The 18,338-nt window shown below is 56.1% G+C and overlaps 1 protein-coding gene across 1 annotated transcript in view; it reads right to left on the reverse strand.

Annotated features, from left to right (window-relative positions):
- Nucleotides 1–1,933: 1,933 nt before the first annotated feature.
- The window catches only part of C20H3orf20 (chromosome 20 C3orf20 homolog), a 59,285-nt gene continuing 42,880 nt past the window's right edge, over nt 1,934–18,338 (reverse strand). The window contains exons 11-16 of the mRNA XM_055557700.1: nt 17,062–17,314; nt 12,235–12,538; nt 10,135–10,242; nt 9,007–9,149; nt 2,637–2,771; nt 1,934–2,030 (exon numbers count right to left, since the gene is read on the reverse strand). Coding sequence (XP_055413675.1) covers nt 1,934–2,030; nt 2,637–2,771; nt 9,007–9,149; nt 10,135–10,242; nt 12,235–12,538; nt 17,062–17,314 — 1,040 coding nt within the window. The remainder of the gene's footprint in view (nt 2,031–2,636; nt 2,772–9,006; nt 9,150–10,134; nt 10,243–12,234; nt 12,539–17,061; nt 17,315–18,338) is intronic.

Raw genomic sequence — 18,338 nt, forward strand, 5'->3', positions numbered from 1 at the left:
ACTTTATATTGCCCAACACTTCCAGCGTCCAGAGTCTTGGCTGTTTTGGTGGCTGGCATTTTTAGAGTTTGGATTATGAGCTCACATTCAGCTGGACTCTCTGAAGAAGCCTAAAGAAAATGCCTTCTATTCTAGTCACACGAGAGCTACGACTTCCTCAGATAGTCACACTTTCCCACCACGCCTGGTTTGTGGACGGCACTGCTGTGGGCATGACGCCATAGCCCCCTCCCCTGCTGATTCTGTGGAGAAAGGGGGCTTCCCCTTTCCTGCCTCCTCCACAGGAGACGGCTGGATTGCGTAGCACTGGACAACTCTTTGACTGTCTGGGCAATCCCCTTATTAACCTTATAAACAGGTTAAATTCAAAGAAGGTTCTAACTTTCTGTATTCAATTCCTGTCTCCACACCTCTTCCTAGTAGAGTTACCAGAGGCAAGTTACCCATTCCACCAGTGGAAGGCACCCCTGCTCACGCCAGCTCACTTTTAGCCCGATTTCAGCGTGGCCAGCACCCTGCATGGGGTCCAGGGCCACCCTTTACAGACGGGTGTGTGTCTCCTGTTCACACAATCCTGAAGCGCACAGCTGAGCACGCAGGCCCCGAGGGCGGATCTGTGGTGGAAGTTATGTGGTGAGCTGACCTCTCCACTAAATCTCCACCAGAGTCCTGCCTGAGAGGCTAGAGGGTCCTCTGTGCCGGGACAGGGGTTGACGGTACTTCCCCGTGCCTTCCAGTCCTCCCGTGTCCTTCTGATCAGGAGGGGAGGAGGGGGGAGCGGCAAGATGCCAGGGACCCCTGACAACTACCAGGCCCTTAAGGTCGGAGGATGCAGGCAGAACACAGAACACAGAAAATCATTTCAAATCCATTTTTAGGGGAACAAATGTATAATTCAAAAAAAGCCTTTGAATGATACAAAGGATAAAAATTAAACGTCAAAGAATCGAATGTAAATAGCATCTATTCACAGAGGGAGCATAAGGAGCTACGTGTAGAGCTCCTCACAGACCAGGGCCTGAGGTCTCTTCTGGGCTTGAAGAACAAGGCAGAGCCTCTGGAGTCCTCACCCTGCTGGGGAGTGGCTCTTGAGAGCCTGTGACAAGTGGACCCACAGCTGATGTGACATCGGCCCCACTCAGGGACCACCAAGAAGGAATTGGAACCGCAGAGGGGGCTGCCATCTCTGAGCTCAGGGGAGGGGCATCCAATCCATAAAAGGATACCGGGGCTGGGCTCACGGGATGCCCGCACGTGGAGGCCACGGGGCTCTGGCTGTCCCTGCACAACCAGAGGCCCCAGGGTGCGCCCCGTCCCTGCCCTGTCACCTCTCCCCAGGCCCCTCTCCTCCCACCTCCCTGCCCCTCAGCTCGCCTCCTCCCTTGTTCCTCCACACACACCCCCGCCCCACTCTCCCTTCTCGGGGCGCTCCGTCCCTTCCTCTGTCTCTTCTCCCACCCGCCTGGCTTTCTCTCTCTCTCTCTGCTCCCTCTTCTTCCTCTCACCCTGTTTTCCACCTGGGCCAGAACCTGGGCCCTTCCCCACCCAGCAAAGGCCACTCGGCCCCACACTAAGCAAAGCTTAGTCCCACCTGAGACCTCCCCAGGGTTCACGTGTCATCAGCTCAGCCCCTTGGAGACCTTCGCTTCCCTGGGAGGCTCCTGGGCTGACTGCACTGGCCACAGAGGAAGCTCTGGGTGGGAGGCACCGTATCTCTAAGGCCTTGCACTGGAAAGGGCTGTCAGGGCCTCCAGCTTCGTAGGAGCCAGCGCATCCCATGGCTGCACCCGGATGCTGGCGGCATGCTCATTTATTAGGCTGAGTTCAAAGAAGGGGTGGGAGGCTGGAGAGGCAGGGCGGTGGGGGGGGCGCCCGGGAGGGGCATGGGAGGGGCTGCATCTGGGCCACGCTCCAGGTGGCCACGGGGGTGGCATCACTTCTTGGAGGCCTGCTTCTTCCAGGTGGCTGTCTTCTTGCTGCTCTTCCAGGCTTTGTTGAGAGCACGCAGATCCAAATCAGCCTGGATCATTCTAGAAACCAAAGCAGAGAGAAGCAGGTGCTGGGCGACGGGTGGAGAGAGCTGGTCTGCCAGCACCCGGCCCTCCCTGGCCTGAGCCGCCTCGCAGCTGAGACCCCTGGGTGTTGCTCCGATCGGGGGTCCTGGTGGCACTTGTGACCTTCCTGGATGCTCAGTATGGCTTTTCTGTCTTCATGAGAAATAAGAGGTTTTCACGCAGAACATGATTTGCTTCACCGTTACCACGGCCAGCGCACTGGATCTTGAAGGCCTAGGACGTTTCTTGCCAGGAGGCAGCAGGCAGTCTCAGAGCAATGGGCCTGGGCCGTGGGGCTTCGCCGAAAAGTCTACCAAAGGCCTCCATCTCCACCACCCAGACCACTGCCGGAAGCACCAGGGAGCTGCCTCCAGGGCCAGCTGGACATTGTGCTGATAAAAAGGGGCAGATGTCGGGGACTCCTGGAGGACCCATGCCCGAGGGGGCAGTGACCTGCCTGAGGCCACTTGGCTCCACGTGGCCTCTGCGGCCTGTGGTGGAGCCGGGAGCCCTTCCGTGAGCCACACCCATTCTGCCGACCACAGGAGGGTCCCTAAGCCCCGGGCCGGGGTGGCCACCTACTTCCTCTCGGCTTCGGTGGAGGGCTCCTCCAACTTGTCCCCCAAGGCCAACGAGGAGAGGCTTCCTTGGACGTCCCCCGAGACCACTTTCTTGGATGAGGTGGGGTCTTCCAGGCCCGGGACAGAGGCTAAAACACTGCAGGGGAGGCAGGGAGGGGAGGTAGCGCTCAGTGGAAGCACAGCCGGGGTAGAGGGGGCCCGGGCCAGCTGCCCTGGCTCAGCGCCAACCCGTCAAGGTTCCGGTTCCAAGAGAAAAGGGCGCTGGAGCTTCTCCTCCCGAGGTGGATGGAAGGAGGACCCCCCGGGACCTGAGACTCCCTGGATATGTTTCCCTGGCTTCTGCTTACAGCTGGACCTGTCCTTAACCCTGTGTCTGCCACATCGGTACACCCAACGCTGACCACTGGAAAAGTCGGCCAAGGGGGCTCCACAGGGCAAGCAGAGAGAGGCACGGAGGCCCAGCAAGTTGGTCCCCATGTACCGGGTTAAGGGTTGACTGTGTCCCCCCTGATCCTCAGGCTGGAGTCCTAACCGCTGGGACCCCCAGAACGTGACTTCATTTGGAAATGAGTAGAGATGGAGTCACACCAGAGCAGCGTGACCTCTCACCTGGGGTCCTCACAAAGCGGGGAGTGTGGACACAGACATGCCTGGGGCAGGCCTCATGAAGACAGCCGTGCTGCCCGGCCCGGGAGCCCCCAGGAGCGGGAGAGGGGCGTGAACAGACCTGTCCCTGGCCCCTGCGGAGGGAGCGGGGCGCCCACGCCTCCGTCTGGCCTCTGGCCTCCGGCCTCCTGAGATTCTGGACAGCACCTGCTCAGGCCTCTGCAATGCTCACCCCTCAGGGCACCTCAAGGCTCTGCAGCCATCACGCATGATGCGCCCTCTCCTCAGAGAGCCCGGCCTCCAGAGGCAGCTCCCTGATGGGCTCCCCTGGGCCCAGGGCAGATGGCGTGAATGGAGGGGGCCCTCCCTCCTGGCAGCTTCAGGGGAGGGCCTGGCGGGGGCGGGCTTCTCCCTGGCACTGGGCCCCACCCTTCACGGCACCCTCCTTGGACCAAGCCTGGGGGTGCAGCTGAGGAGGAGAGGCTCGCGATACTGGGCCCGGCCCAGCCAGCTGCCCCTCCTTCCACTGGGGCTCCTCCGCCTCTTCCGATGCAGGCATGCGTCAAGCGGCACAGCCGGGAAGCGCTTCCCCTCATGGACGGTGGCACTTCACAGTTTACAGAGCCTCTGCTTCAGTTTATACGGAACACTACAGTTTACAGAGCCTGGCGAGGATTCCACAGGCGCTTCAGCACCGTGCTCCGTTTGAAACGCGCTCTTCAGAGAGCTGGTCAGCTGAGAAGGGGCTCTGGCATTTACGAGCATCTTGTGGTCGACGGAGAGCTTCACAGGGTGCCGGGCACCTTACAGTTTGTGAAGCACGTTCCTAGCTCCTAGCTCAAGGCCGTCTTCGTGTTTGGGTCGAGGGCACATGGAGTTACAGAACGCTCTGGAGTCCACGGGCCACGTCAGTGTTCACGGCCCCTGTGGCTGGTGGGGCAGGGGCCACCTGGCAAAGGACTCAATCTTTCAGATTTCACCTCAGTCTGCACAGTGCTCCTGGGCTTACCGGGCACACGACAGTTTACAAAGCATGATGTCATCGCAGAGCACATCACCTCTTAGAGCTTCTCATTCTCTTGACTCTCTGCTCCGAGATGGTCCTGGGAGCATGGGGTCTCCTCCCTACTGGTAGCAGGCAGGTGGCTGTCTGATGCCGTGTGTGGGGTGCCACCCGGCCCCGCCTCTCCTGGCACTTGCCTGCCTTCTCTGTTCCCTACGCCAATGGAGGGGCTGCAGGAGGGGCTCCTCGCCTGCCAGGCCTCTGTAGGGGGCTCACCTCCTGGACACATCGCCCAGCAGCTGGGCCAGAGCCACAGCTTCACTGTCCTCTCCCCACCGCCCTTGCCAGGCCGTGTGGGCAGGCCCAGGTGGCACCAACCACAACAGTGGCGGGTGGATCTGTGTCTGTGGCCCTGAGTGTGGGCCAACCTGCCTCCCTGGGCCCAGGCCCTCTGAATCCAGGTGGCAGCAGGGCTTCCCTGGTGGCTCAGGCAGTAAAGAATCTGCCTGCGATGTAGGAGACCCAGGTTCAATCCCTGGGTCAGGAAGACCCCCTGGAGAAGCAAATGGCAACCCACTCCAGTATTCTTGCCTGGAGAAACCCATGGACAGAGGAGCCTGGCGGGCTACAGTCTATGGGGTTGCAAAGAGTCAGACATGCTTAGCAACTAAACCACCACAGACAGAGGTGGCAGGAAAACAGAGCCCAGTGGGTGCGTCTCCTGAGACTTCCTGTGCTGGACACATGGCGGGGTCCCCTCGCCCCCACCCAACCTGCCCCTGTGCCCCGGATGGGTTGTGGCTCATCATCTTAGGAACTCAAAGCACCACCAAGTGGAGAGGCAGAGTCAGGCAGAGCAGGAAGGACCCTGGGTGAGGGGTGACCAGCAGAGGATTCACAACAAGAGTGGGGGTGACCCTGATGGGGAGGCGCCCCCACGCGAGCCCTCCACAGCCCCCAGCCACGGAGCCCACCTTGGGGAGGCCTTAGTGCCTGGGGCCTATCAAGGGCTTCACCCACTGTGGCCCTGCCCATCAAAGCTGCCTGGGCTACCCTACTGCTCAGACCACCCCCACACCTGGCTGCCAGCTGCACCCACGGTCTGGGAATCCGGTGGCCCAGCCTCCATCACCCCCACCCCGGGGGCAGGGGTGAGCACCCAGAGTCTCTAGGTGCTTCCAGGAAGACCTCACTGCTCTCTCCTGGGGGAGTGGGGTCCTTCCTGCCCTGGGTCGTGTCGCCACCTTGCCCTGGTCCTCTCCGCAGCCCAGCGTGCCTCTGTCCACGGGCACCCATCGCAGGGCCTGCCAGCAGCATAGCCTGCCGTGGCCACAAGGAGGCCTGCCTGAGCCCCATGAGGGCGGCGGGAAGAGCAGCCGCCAAACACCCAGGTGGCAGCAGCTCAGACTCACAAGGCGCCACCTCCCCAGGACGCCACCCTGCGTCCAACCCAGCTATCCTTCTGACCCAGCTGCTGTCCCCCGGCCCCAGGCTCTCGTGACCGTGCCAGCCTGCTGAGCCCTCTCGCGGCGGGGGGCCCCCTGTGCCTCCCATCAGGGGCCCCCCCGCATGCCGAGCCCTTTGTGCCACTGCCTGAACCCTGCCCCAGAGCCGCGTTGTGTCAGAGAGAAGCCAAGGGGGTGAGGAGAGGGCTGGGCCGGCGTGGACGCGTGCTGAATACAAGGCTGCCAGGGACGGAGGCTATCTGCTTGATGCCTCTTGTCTCCAGGCTGGCCCTGGCTCCCCGCTGTGGCTCTGGGTACCGGGTCAGGAGCCTTCACTGGGCCTTGCGTAGGTGGCCCTGTCCTGGGGGTCAGAGATGACAGCTGGGGCCATGCCTGCAGCGTGCTGCTCCTCCCCTGCCTCCACTCAGCCTGGCTGGCTGTGTGCTGAGGGGCTCGGGGAGGCTCCTTCCTGGGTGGGTCTGTGTGGGAGGAAGGAGCCACAGCACGGAGCACCCGGAGACCTTGAGGGAAGGCAGGCTCACCCTGGGAGTGCGGGCTGCGGGACTGATGTGGACCGGTTGGTGGGGCAGGGAGGGCACAATCCGGTGGCCGGAGGGAGAACGGGACCTGAGCTACTGGAGAGGAAAGCAGGGGCAGGGGATGGTTTGAGACCAAACCAGCCCTCACCCCCAGGAGCCCACGAGCCGAGGAAAACAGCCCCTTTCCTCCCTGCTGCGGCAAGTACCCACAGAGCATCTCCATTCCCCTCTTCTAAAACTGTTAAAAGTGTAACACAAAATTTATCACCTTAACAGCTGTTCAGTGTGCAGTTCAATAGTATGACGTATAGCATGATGTACGTTCACATTGTTGGGCAACAGATCTCTTCAACTTTTTCATCCTGCAAAGTTGAACCTGTCCCCATTAAACTAGCCTCCCCATCCCCCGGGCCTGGCAATCACCACTCTACTCTGTCTCTACAGCCCTGACTGCTGCAGGGGCCTCACTAGGTGCAGTCGTACAGTATTTGTGGTGTGTCTGGCTTATTTCACAAAGAAATAAGCGTCCCGGTTCATGCATGTTGCAGCAGGTGTCAGAATTTCCCTCCTTTTTAAGGCTGAATAATACTCCACTGTGTGGACAGACCACGCTTTCTTCATCCACTCATCCATCGATCGGGTGGTTTCTCCAATGCTTAGTGCACTTCACTCCCTTTCATGTCAGTTTCCGGCCCTATGGATGAGCAACAGTAGTGCAGACCCAGGTCTTGTCCACCTCCAAATCCCTAGGGCCAAGCGCAAGGCTGGGCAAGCGGCAGCTGATTAGAAATTGACCAAGTGGCCTGACTTTCAGGCTGCAAAGGGGTGGCCTCTGGACAGAGGGCTCTCCCATCACTGGAGGCGTGCAGAGGTGGCCGGTGATCAGCAGACACCCTGTTTGCCAGCCTCTTCTTGCTCTGACCTGGCCTCTGACGCCCTGGGACAAAATCAGCCCTCGGTCTTCATTCAACAGACATTTCCCAAGGGCCTCCTTTGTGCTGGGCCCTGAGAAGAGGATGTGAACACAAGAAAGCGGGGGTCCAGGGCTTGTGGGGCAGGGCTCCCAGCCCTCCGATGGCTTCACACATGCCGAGACCTGCAGCCACTTCCCACCCACTGCCTGGGCCTCACAGAAGGGCCGGCCTCAGGCGGCCCCGCCCCCAGGGCTGTAGGAGTCTGGGGCCTTCCCGGGAGCCCTGTAGCACCCCTCACTGACCATGCGTGGGCACCCCACTCTTATGCTCTTTGTCACAGTCAGCCTCTGAGAGGACCCCAGCCCCAGCCAAGGTCTGACTGCAAGAAACGAGAGACCCCAGGCAAGAACCACCGGGCTGAGCCCAGTCAGAGACAATAACAAACGATTCTCTGGCTTCACACAGCTAAGCTGGGGTGATCTGTTTCACAGATACAGACAGTAGGAACTGTTGTTATGGCAACATCTTCTGGTAGAGATGCCATTCCCTTTTCCCCCGAGTGCTTTAAAACTGTCAACGTTACAAGCCTTTTGAGAATTTGGAGGCATCCTACTGGTTTATAATATTTTCAGGAATCTGCCCCTTTCCAATTGCAAGAACCTGGACTGTGTGCATGTTGTGGGAGGGGGGGTCGGGTGGGACCGGGGTGTGTGTGAGTACGCACACGTGAGCGCACATCTGTATGACTCTTCTTTCCCCATAGCATCAACTCCCTTCAGAACCCTTGAACACAGCAAAGTAGGGACCGGGCACTGTGGCCTGCAGCCTCTCAGGAAACGCTGGGGAGCATCTGGCCGCCGCTGCCCAGGACGAGGCGCAGCATGCTTCCCCTCACCTTCCCACTTGACAGACACACAAGCGGAGGCCGAGAGAGCCTAAGCGCTTGGCCCAGATCGCACAGAGAGGTGGTCTTTCTCCTGTCTGCCCCGCACCTTTCTATCTTAGGCATACGCAAGGTTTTCCCTGTAGCTCATCCTTTTGAGGACAGCTATCCCTTGTGTAACAGTCTTTGGCAGCTCCAACACCCCTCAGTGGAGGGCCAGCCTTCTTCTGAGCGATTCTGAAAGTGCCTCCGCCCATGGCCTTGGCTCATCTTCTGTTTGGCCCCTCCGGCCGTGTCTCCCCTCCTCCTTCTGTCTCAGCGTATTTTTACTTAGACCTCGCAGCCCCACTGCCTCCATCTTCCCTTCCCCCGGAATTGCTGATGAGCTTGTCTCCAAGGACCTCCAAGCCCCCCACTTTGAGTTTCGGCCACAACTTTCCTCTCCACAACGTCAGCGTCTGCCCTTCCACAGGCTCCTCCAGCTCCTGCCTTCCCCACTAAGCATTCCAGGATTCTGGGGTCACGGCCTGACCTCCACATCCCTCCAGGAGTGGATTTCTCCCCAGACCGCTTTAGGGTCAGGCAGACATTCTGACAAAGCCCAAACTCAGCGCCCTGGGGAGACACTGGTGTCAGGACTCCTAGAAAACTGAGGGCCTAGTAGGAGGAGCGGGCTGCCGGACTCAGCGCGGTGGGGGCGCAGCCACAGGCAGGCCCATGATGGCAGGCAGGCAATGCTTCTTAGGCAGGTGCTGCCCAAGCACTCAAGAATCCGTGCAGACTCCCAATACCATCGTCAGCAGCGTCATAAACCCCAGGCTCGTCCCTGGACCAGGCGATATGCTTTTGCCGCCGAGACACCTACCTTTGTTTGTTTCTCCCGCACCAAGGAGAGCCCAGGCACCTCCCACAGCACCAGCCCCTCCCTTCCAGCCACCCTGCCCTGCACCTAACCCTCACCCCACCTGCTTCATGTTTTACCTGAATTTGTAGTTCTCAGGCAGGAAGTAGCCCATCTTGCAGTCCTGTCGAGCCTGGAAGATCTGTTTCAGCAGATTCTGCCTGCTGAAGCCATAGCCATTCAAAACGCAGCCCCCAAAAAGTAGCTTTCCCCCAGCGAACATCTGTTGGCACACAAGGACACAGCGCAGGCTGCCCTCAGCACTGAGTCTCAGGATGGGCCGCTGGCTCTCAGAGCCTGTTCCCAGATCCGAGCCTCCCTTTGGTGCTCCAGGGAAGGGTGTGCTCTCGCCCAAGTGCCCCAGTGAGTATGGCCGAGCCTGTTCCCTAGCCAGACCTCTGGGTCAGAGGGCGGCCTCACTGTCCCAGCCTTTGCTCCCTGCAGGCCAGACCGGCTAAAATACCCCTTCCCAGAGCCCTGGGGCGAGAAAGTGTCTTTCTTCTCAGAGGCCCCTGACCCGCTCTGCCTCCAAGCCACTTATCCCGTATCGCTGATCGTCTGGTCCTGGAGGACGGGGGCCCCCGAGGGCAGGAAACGTAGTTTCTCCTGCTGCTCTCTGAACCCCTACCCTCTGTCTGTCAGTCTCAACAAGAGAGGCCTGTCTGAGGTTTCTGTGCAAGGGTAGCTGTTTGTTGTGGCCCAAACCAACAAGGAAACAACAGACATTCCACAGAAGGAACACAAGTAGAGAAACAAAGACAGTCGTACGCTGCAGATAAAAATCATAATTAAAAAGCAGGATCTCAAAGTCAGAACATTCTTGGACAGGCCAGATACCAAAATGAGAGCAGGGTGTGGCCCAGGGCTCCCCACAGCGCTGGTGCCGGCAGGTACCCAGTGCTAACAATGAGGCCATCTGGAGATGATAGAGTGATCCTTTTTCTAAACTGCATTTTCCAAAATCTTTGGGTGAAGCATCCTCTGCCCCTTCAGCCTCCTGGGATGGGGACGCGTGGGGCCAGCCTGGGGTGGGAGGCTGGGTTCGGGGGACGAGGGTCCAGGCTGCAGCCCCAGCTCGATGTGCTGGGGGCCTCTCGGTCTGTGCTGCTCTCTGGGCCTTGGCCTGGCCCCTACGCCTGCAATTCTGTGAGGGTAGCAGCTGCAGAGGCCAGGGTGGCGGCAGCAGGCGGCCCCGGGCCCTGGCTCACCAGAATCATGCCCTGCGTCACAGCGTACTTCTTCACCAGCAGGGGCGGGTCCCTCTGCAGCGGGCCGTCCAGGTCGTAGCACAGCAGGCGGTAGGGGTCGTGCCGGCACTGCCAAGAGAAAGCAGTGCCTGTCGCCCCCACGCCAAGGAGACGCACTGGGATTCCCATGTTCTCTGCCAGGTCGGGCTCCTCCGAGCCCCGAGCCCCGCACCACAGCCCCTCTAACTCCTGCCCAAGGGCCCTTCAGCCCCTGCTGTGACCGTCCCTTGACCATCCCCAGAGGATGTCTCAGGTCCATTCAGGGCCCTCTACTGGTGAAGATCATCGCAAAGACGGCTGCTCACACCACGTGACATCCACGAGCCAGCCTCCTGGGTTCTGCAGGATTTGTTTCTCCCCTTTACCTGGGAGAAGCCCCACAGAGATCTGCAGGTGAGTCCTGTTCCTGGGGGTCCCCCTTTCCAGGACTCCTCCCCGCTCTGTCTACGCCAGCTGGCTGCCCCTCTGAACACCCCCGGTCACCCAATCCAGCCAGAACCTGAACTGAACGTATACTTCTGGGTACAGCCTGGTCAGTCCAGAGTAAAGCTGGTCTCTCTCCGCTCCTCCTTGGATGCTACAGATCCACTGATATGACTGCTGTGTAGTGTGATGTCTTCTGATTTTATCTGTCTTTTGTTCCAGGTGCCCCTAGCTATCCTGTCTGCCCTTTCAGTTTAAACTGTGAAACTGCACCCAGGGTTCTAGCTATCAGAGCAGAGGAACATCAGGGAACATTTCCGCCTTAACCGAAGACCCCAGAATGGTGGAACCAGAGTCACCGTGAGATCCACCACCAACCCCGGGCCTGTCCTCTGTCCTCAAATCCAGCCGCTCGCTCCTGCACTGCTTCAATCTCCTCGGGCCAGACCTTCCCGTACTTCCAGACGTTTATTCGTGAACAATGAATAGCCCTGAGATAAACTAAAGTCAACGCTAACCTCCCACATGGCCAGGGTTGATATCCATACATGGGCAGATACAGAGCAGGTACTCGGTAATAATGCTCATGGAATCTAACGAAACTGGAATTGGCTCCAGAAAATACATGTGGCTTTGATGTATGAGCCCCATAGGAAGTCTTCTGGCCTCTGATCAGAAGGTTCCACTGCTAAGCCCCAGGCCCTGGCTGGCGTGCAGACCCGAGGGGGGACACTCTGGGGTCAGGGAGGTGGCACCTGGGGGAAGAGGGCTGGAGGGGGCATCCCCAGGGCATACGTGGAAACTTAGCACTCAGGGTTGCAGCTGGAGGAAGAGAGGGCCAAGCAATGGGTCTGAGAGGGCCCAAGGCACCAAGGCTCTGCAGGCAGTCAGCAGGACACGGAGGTCTCGCGCTCACACGTGCTCACAACTGGGCCCTCTGTGCCCCGTGGTCTGAGGACGGGGTCACCCCATGGAGCGTGCCAACCCTGCCGGGAACGGCTAAGACTTGGGAACAACTCTGCAGCAAGGAGATGGGGTGGATTCCACGCGCCCCTGACTGACTGACCCCTGGGACTTCAAGCACAGTGAGCTGGAACCTGGAGCAGCCACTCTCCACCCACTTTCGCACAGGCTGCTGCCTCCACTGGGAACACTCACCCACCAGCAAAAGCCTCTCTTCCTGGGAGCCGTGGGCTGACCCTGAAGTGGGCAGCCCTGTTCTGGGATTCTACTGGCCCTGTCTTCTCACAGCCCTCGCTGGGGCTGCCATGAGTGCCCCCCTGGGCACAGGACCCACACTGGGGTGCTCAGCCACGAACACTCCAGAGCCCTGAGGGTTTCATGGTGAGCGCGGCTCCTCTAAATACTCAGTCTAGTGCATGACCACCATGTGCAGCTTGTGGTCTGGAAGAAAACGGCAGCACCCTGATGGGTCTCAAGGTCAGAACAGGCCCCCACCTCGAGTGGTGACGTTCCTCGGGGACAGCAGGATGAGTGAGTGAGAGTAGGAACAGCGTGTGCGAAGGCCCAGGGGAAAGGCGATGGAACAGGGCCCCCAGGTGCTCAGTCAGAGGCCCAGCCCATCCCAGCCCCGGGGGTCTCCCCTCCACCCGCCTCCTGGGCCTGCAGAGGGCTCACCTGGATGCAGGGAGAGGCGCGGCCCTGCTGCCGGCGGCTGTAGAGCATGTCCAGCAGCCACTGGAGCTGCCCCGAGCTGGTGGGGTTCTGGCCCGACACGACCCCGAACACCAGCACCTGACTGGGGTCTCGGGGCGCTGACAGGAAGCGCTCCAGCTCCACGTCGGACACCAGGGGTGCCCGCACCAAGCACCTGCAGCCGGCCCGGATGTCCTCTTTGCTAATGAGCTTCCGCAGCACCAGGGGGCAGTCGGAGAGTGAGGCCGCCCACCTGGTGGGGCTGCGAACCTCTCTGGCCTTCCCTCTGCCAGGAAGAACAAACAGGTGGCACTCAGTGGTCGGGGCGCAGGCTCCAGCAGCCCAGTCCCAGATCCAGGTGGACAAAGGCCAGGTGGCCGCGGAGCTGGAGTCGAGATCCAGGCAGTTCTAGCCTGGCCTCCACCACCAGTGTGCAGCTCTGCCTTCAAGGGGCCCCCTAACCTCTCTGTGCCTCAGTTTCCTCTGGTGCAAAGCGGTATTCACAAGGGAATCCATCCATCCAACAGAATCATCCTGAACACCTTTCTTTCTCACACATCTCATGTCCCAAACAGTCTATCAGAAAGCTTGTCCACTCTACTTTCAAAACAAATCGAGGATCCGACCACTTTCCCTGCCCACACTTCTAGGAACACACCTAAACCCTCAACTGCTCTTGCCTGGCTGCCTGCAAGTGTCTCCTAATGGGTCTCTCAATTATCCTGTTATAAGCAGGTGGCTCAGCTGGTAAAGAATCAACCTGCAGTGCGGGAGACCTGGGTTCCATCCCTGGGTTGGGAAGATCCCCTGGAAAAGGGAAAGGCTACCCACTCCAGTATTCTGGCCTGGACAATTCCATGGACTCTATTACATGGGGTCGCAAAGAGTTGTTCATGACTGAGTGACTTTCACTTCACTTCTTAACCAAGTCACACCCAGACATGGACAACTTATGATTATCAAAGGGGAAAAGAGTGTTGAGGGATAAATTAGGAGCTTGGGATGAACATATACACACCACTGTACATAAAATGGGGCTTCCCAGGTGGCCCAGTAGTAAAGAATCTGCCTGTCAATGCAGATTCACAGGTTCAATCCCTGGGCTGGGAGGATCCCCTGAAGGAGGAAATGGCAGCCCACTCCAGTATTCTTGCCTGGACAATTCCATGCACAGCGGAGCCTGGTGGGTCACAGTTCATGGGGTTACAAAGAGCGACTGCACACGCATGTACGTACAGAAGATAAGCAACAAGGACCCATAGCACAGGGGACTCCACTCATATCTTGTACTAACCTGTAATTCTGTAATATCATTTAAGGAAAATAACCTGAAAAGGTGTGTGTGTACTTTATTACATGCCTGAAATGTTATTAATCAACTATGCTGTTGTTGTATTTACTCACTAGGTCATATCTGACTCTCTGTGACTGCATGGACTATAGCCTGCCAGATTCCTCTGTGCGGATTTCCCAGGAAAGAACACTGGAGTGGGTTGCCATTTCTTCTTCCAGGGGATCTTCTTGACCCAGAGATTGAACCCTCATCTCCTGCATTGGCAGGTGGATTCTTAACCCCTGAGCCACCAGGGAAGCCCATTAATCTATTACACTTAAAAAAATTTTTTAAGAGCCAAGTCACACCATGTCACTACTCTCTTCCAGCTCCCATCTGCACAGGATAAAAGCCAAAGTCCCTGCGAGGCCCTCCAAGCCTGTGCTTGATCCGGCTCCTTTCTCGCCCCCTTGCTCGCTGCACCAGGCGCTCTGGCCTCTTCTCACCCTCCAACCTCAGGGCCTTTGCTCCTGCCATTCCTGCTGCCTACTTGGCTCTACCCCCAGACACCCACTTTCTCACCTTCTTCATGTCTCTGTGCAAATGTCACCCTCTCAGTGACACCTTCTCTGACCGTCCTGTTAAGAACTGCATCCTTCCACCACCAACACATGTCCCCTGTCCTTGCCTATTTTCCTTAGCACTGCTCACAATCCAAAATGATATACATTTTGCCTATTTTGGTTATTTTATTTCTCCATCCCAACAGAACAAAGATTACATGAATCCATGAGTTTGGAGAGTTCTACTCAGCAGGATAATAGTAAAGATTCAATTGTTGCTATTCAGTGGCTAAGCTGTGTCTGACTCTTTGCGACCCCATGGACTACCAGGTTCCAGGTTCTACCAGCACACCAGGTTCCCAAGTCCTTCACTATCTCCCAGAGTTTGCTCACATTCATGTCCATTGAGTCGGTGATGCCATCCAACCATCTCATCCTCTGTCACCCCTTCTCCTTTGGCCTTCAATCTTTCCCAGCATCATGGTCTTTTCCAATGACTTGGCCTTTTGCATCAGGTGGCCAAAGTATTGAAGCTTCAGCTTCAATATCAGTCCTTCCAATGAATATTCTGGGTTGATTTCCCTTAGGATTGACTAGTTTGATCTCATGGCAGTCCAAGAGACTCTCAAAAGTATTCTCCAGCACCATAATTCAAAAAAGTCAATTCTTTGGCATTCAGTCTTCCTTATGGCTCAACACTCACATCTGTACATGACGACTGGAAAAACCATAGCTTTGACTAGATGGACCTTTGTCAGCTAAGTAATGTTCTGCTTTCTAATATGCTGTCTAGGCTGGTTGTAGCTTTTCTTCCAAGGAGCGAGCGTCTTTTACTTTCATGGCTGCAGTCACCATCTGCAGTGATTTTGGAGCCCAAGGAAATAAAATCTGTCATGTTTCCACTGTTTCCCCATCTATTTGCCATGAAGTGATGGGACCGGATGCCATGATCTTAGTTTTTTGAATGTTGAGTTTTAAGCCAACTTTTTCACTCTCTTCTTTCACCCTCATTAAGAGGCTCTGTAGTTCCCCTCACTTTCTGCCATTGGAGTGCTATCATCTACATAACTGAGGCTGTTGATATTTTTTTCCCAGCAATCTTAATTCCAGCTTGTGATTTATCCAGCATAGCATTTCACACGATGTACTGCGCATAGAAGTTATATAAGCAAGGTGACAACATACAGCTTGTTGTACTCCTTTCCCAATTTGGAACCACTCAGTTGTTCCATGTCTGTTTCTAACTGGTGCTTCTTGACCCACATAGAGGTTTCTCAGGAGACAGGTAAGGTGGTCTGGTATTCCCAACTCTTAAAGAAGTTTCTACAGTTTGCAGTGATCCACACAAAGGCTTTAGCAATAGTCAATGAAGCAGAAGTAGATGTTGTCCTGGAATTCTCTTGATTTCTTTATGATTCAACAAATGCTGGTAATTTGATCTCTGGTTCCTCTGCCTTTTCTAAACCCAGCTTGTACATCTGGAATTTCTCAGTTCACATATTGCAGAAGCCTAGCTTGAAGGATTTTGAGCATAATCTTGTTAGCATGTGAAATGAGAGCAACTGTATGATAGTTTGAACATTCTTTGGCATTGCCCCTCTTTGGGACTGGAATGAAAACAGATCCTCATAAAATAAAATGGACAGTCTCTGTGGACCTACAGGATCTAGCAGACATACACATACTCTATGACAGCCATTTCACATCCAGGAACATCCCAACTAGAAAGAAGGACATATGCAAACACCAGCATGGTTTGTCATTACCCAAACGGTAACCAACCTAAATATTCGTCAACATTAGGATGTGCAAAATTTTTAGTGTAATCCTACGATAGATTATTACATAGCAATGAAAAGAGGCAGAATTTTGCCACACAGAACAACATGGATAAATCTCACAGTATAACATTGAGCAAAAGAGGCCAGACCCCAAAGGACACATACTGAATGGTTCTATTGAAGTAAGTTAAAAAATAAACACTAAGCTATGAAAGGGAAATTCTACTACTTCTTGGGGCCAATGGGGTATGCTCACTTACAGACACACACTGAGCTATACACTTAGGATTTTTTTTCATTTTTCTGTATTTTATAAAACTTTTTAAAGCATATAAGAGATACCTTGATCCTATGCATTTTTCTAAGTTTTCTTGAAACCTCATGAATCAGATGGTGTCACTTCCTGCCTCACAGTTGCGCAACGGCTTCCTCTGAGGCTCACGGGTGCGCCAGGCCCGGCTCCTGCCTGCCTTTCTGTGCTCACTCTGCGCCCCTCTCCCGCCTTCCTCACGATGCCCCGCCCTGGCCTCCTCACTTCCCTCACACACACCAGACTCGTTCTTGTCTCGAGGTCCCTGTGCCTGTTTTGTCCTCTGCCTCATGTTCCTTCCCATCCTTCTTCGTTTCTAATCCTTCAGGCCTCTATTAACATATCTCTTCGCAACTGCTTCCCTGACTGTCTACCTAGGGGAACACATCCCACCCCCCTTCCCAGTCACTCTCCATGCTTGGGATGGGCTGGCCTTTTACTGGATGGTAAAAATCCTGGTCTTTGCAGCACCAGTGGTCTCACTCACAGTGACGCACCATTTTTGTCCTCGCAGGAAAGCTGCTACAGACCACAGATGAAGGAGTGGGCAAGGGCATGTCCCAAAAACCTTACTTATGGGTCCTGACATTGGAATTTCCTATCATTTCACATGTCACAAAAACCTCTTTTTCCTCCTCCTAAGCATTTAAAAACATAAACATGACTCTTAGCTAGCCCATAAACAAAGCAGGCGTGGAGGCCAGATTTCAGCCCTGGCTGTAGTTTGCCAGCCTATGCTCTAACCCTTTCTACTTTCTTCCCAGGCTTTATCCCCATCTAAAATATTTTAGCTGTTCACATGTCTCTCTTCTATCTTTTCTCCGTTTTTGTCCACCGTTGTGAGTCTCCTACCCATCTTAGCATCTGACACATGAAGCCCACCTGCGTGAAGCCATGGCCTTGGTGCGGAACTTGCTGGGCTTCTTCCGCGTGGGGCTCACAGGAGCCGACTCAGGCTCTTCCTTTGAAGCTACTTCAATCAAGGACTCGGGTTGGGCTGACTGCGACCGTAATAAGAGCGTATCTCCTGAGTACAGACTCAGCTTGGTGCTGCGCTCGGGGAAGAGAACGGACTTCAGTCTGGTCCGATTGACTTCTGCCTCTTCCTTTACCGGGTATTTGATGGTGAACAGGCCTGTGGACAGAAGACCCTGGGGTTGCTCCCCTGGCCACCGTGCCTTCTCTGAGCCTGCACTCCCTAGAGTCTGATGCAGGACTGCCCCCACTACTGTTGTCTGGCCCAGTGCTCCCACCCCAGTGCGGGTGGTGGGCCAGTCAGAGCTGGCCGAATGGAAGAACACATCAATCTCAATTCTGGCCCTCCGTCAAGAACCCAGCTCTGATCCCTCCTGCCCCGTGGGCCTGTGTTTCATTTAGCTTTGTGTTCTTAATAGTACTCTGGGTAGAGGCTGGGTGCCCAACGTGTCCCCGCTGTTCCTGGTGCCTCCAACTCTGTTCTTTGCTGTACTTACTGTCTTTTCCTTTTGCTTTCTCTACTACACTGGCCAGAGACCTCTCATTTCTTCATTCACTTACCAAACATTTCCTCAATGTCGGGCACTGGGCATAAAGATGATCCCCCACAGGGTTCCCTGCCTCTGGGAACTCCAAGCAGGAGTTGGGGACAGGGATGGGAAAACAAAGACATATTCATAATGCTAGGAGGGAAGACTTATACTTAGAGCATGGACAAAGTGCTATGGGGCCCAGAGGAGTGTGTGACAGCCTGCTAGAAGGTATGGGAAGGCCTTCCAGAGGCAGCGCGTAGCTGAACTGAGTATTTAGGAACAAGGAGCAACTCCCCAGGGAGGCCATGGGGGGCACCACTGCCCTTGTGTGCCCAGCCAGGGGGTGGCATGGGGTGGGACAATCAATGTTTCTCCGTACCCTGGCCCATGAGCAGTGAGGAGGAGAGCCCAGATACGGGAGGGGTCTCGAGGCCACCCGCGCCAGCCCTGGAGACTCTGCGGGCATGACAGGGTGAGCCTGGTGACTTGGCTGCTTTTCTCTCTTCTACCAAGACCTTCAACAAGGAGAAGAATAGAGGGTGCAAGTGGATGATGGACAATATGGGAGATGGAGCCAAAAAGTGAACCCTGTGTAGGTGGGTATGAGGAGAGAGAGAGCAACAGAAAGACCAAGAGAGACCCAGGAAAAAA

This window comes from Bubalus kerabau, chromosome 20, assembly GCF_029407905.1.
Source record: "Bubalus kerabau isolate K-KA32 ecotype Philippines breed swamp buffalo chromosome 20, PCC_UOA_SB_1v2, whole genome shotgun sequence".
NCBI lineage: Eukaryota > Metazoa > Chordata > Mammalia > Artiodactyla > Bovidae > Bubalus > Bubalus kerabau.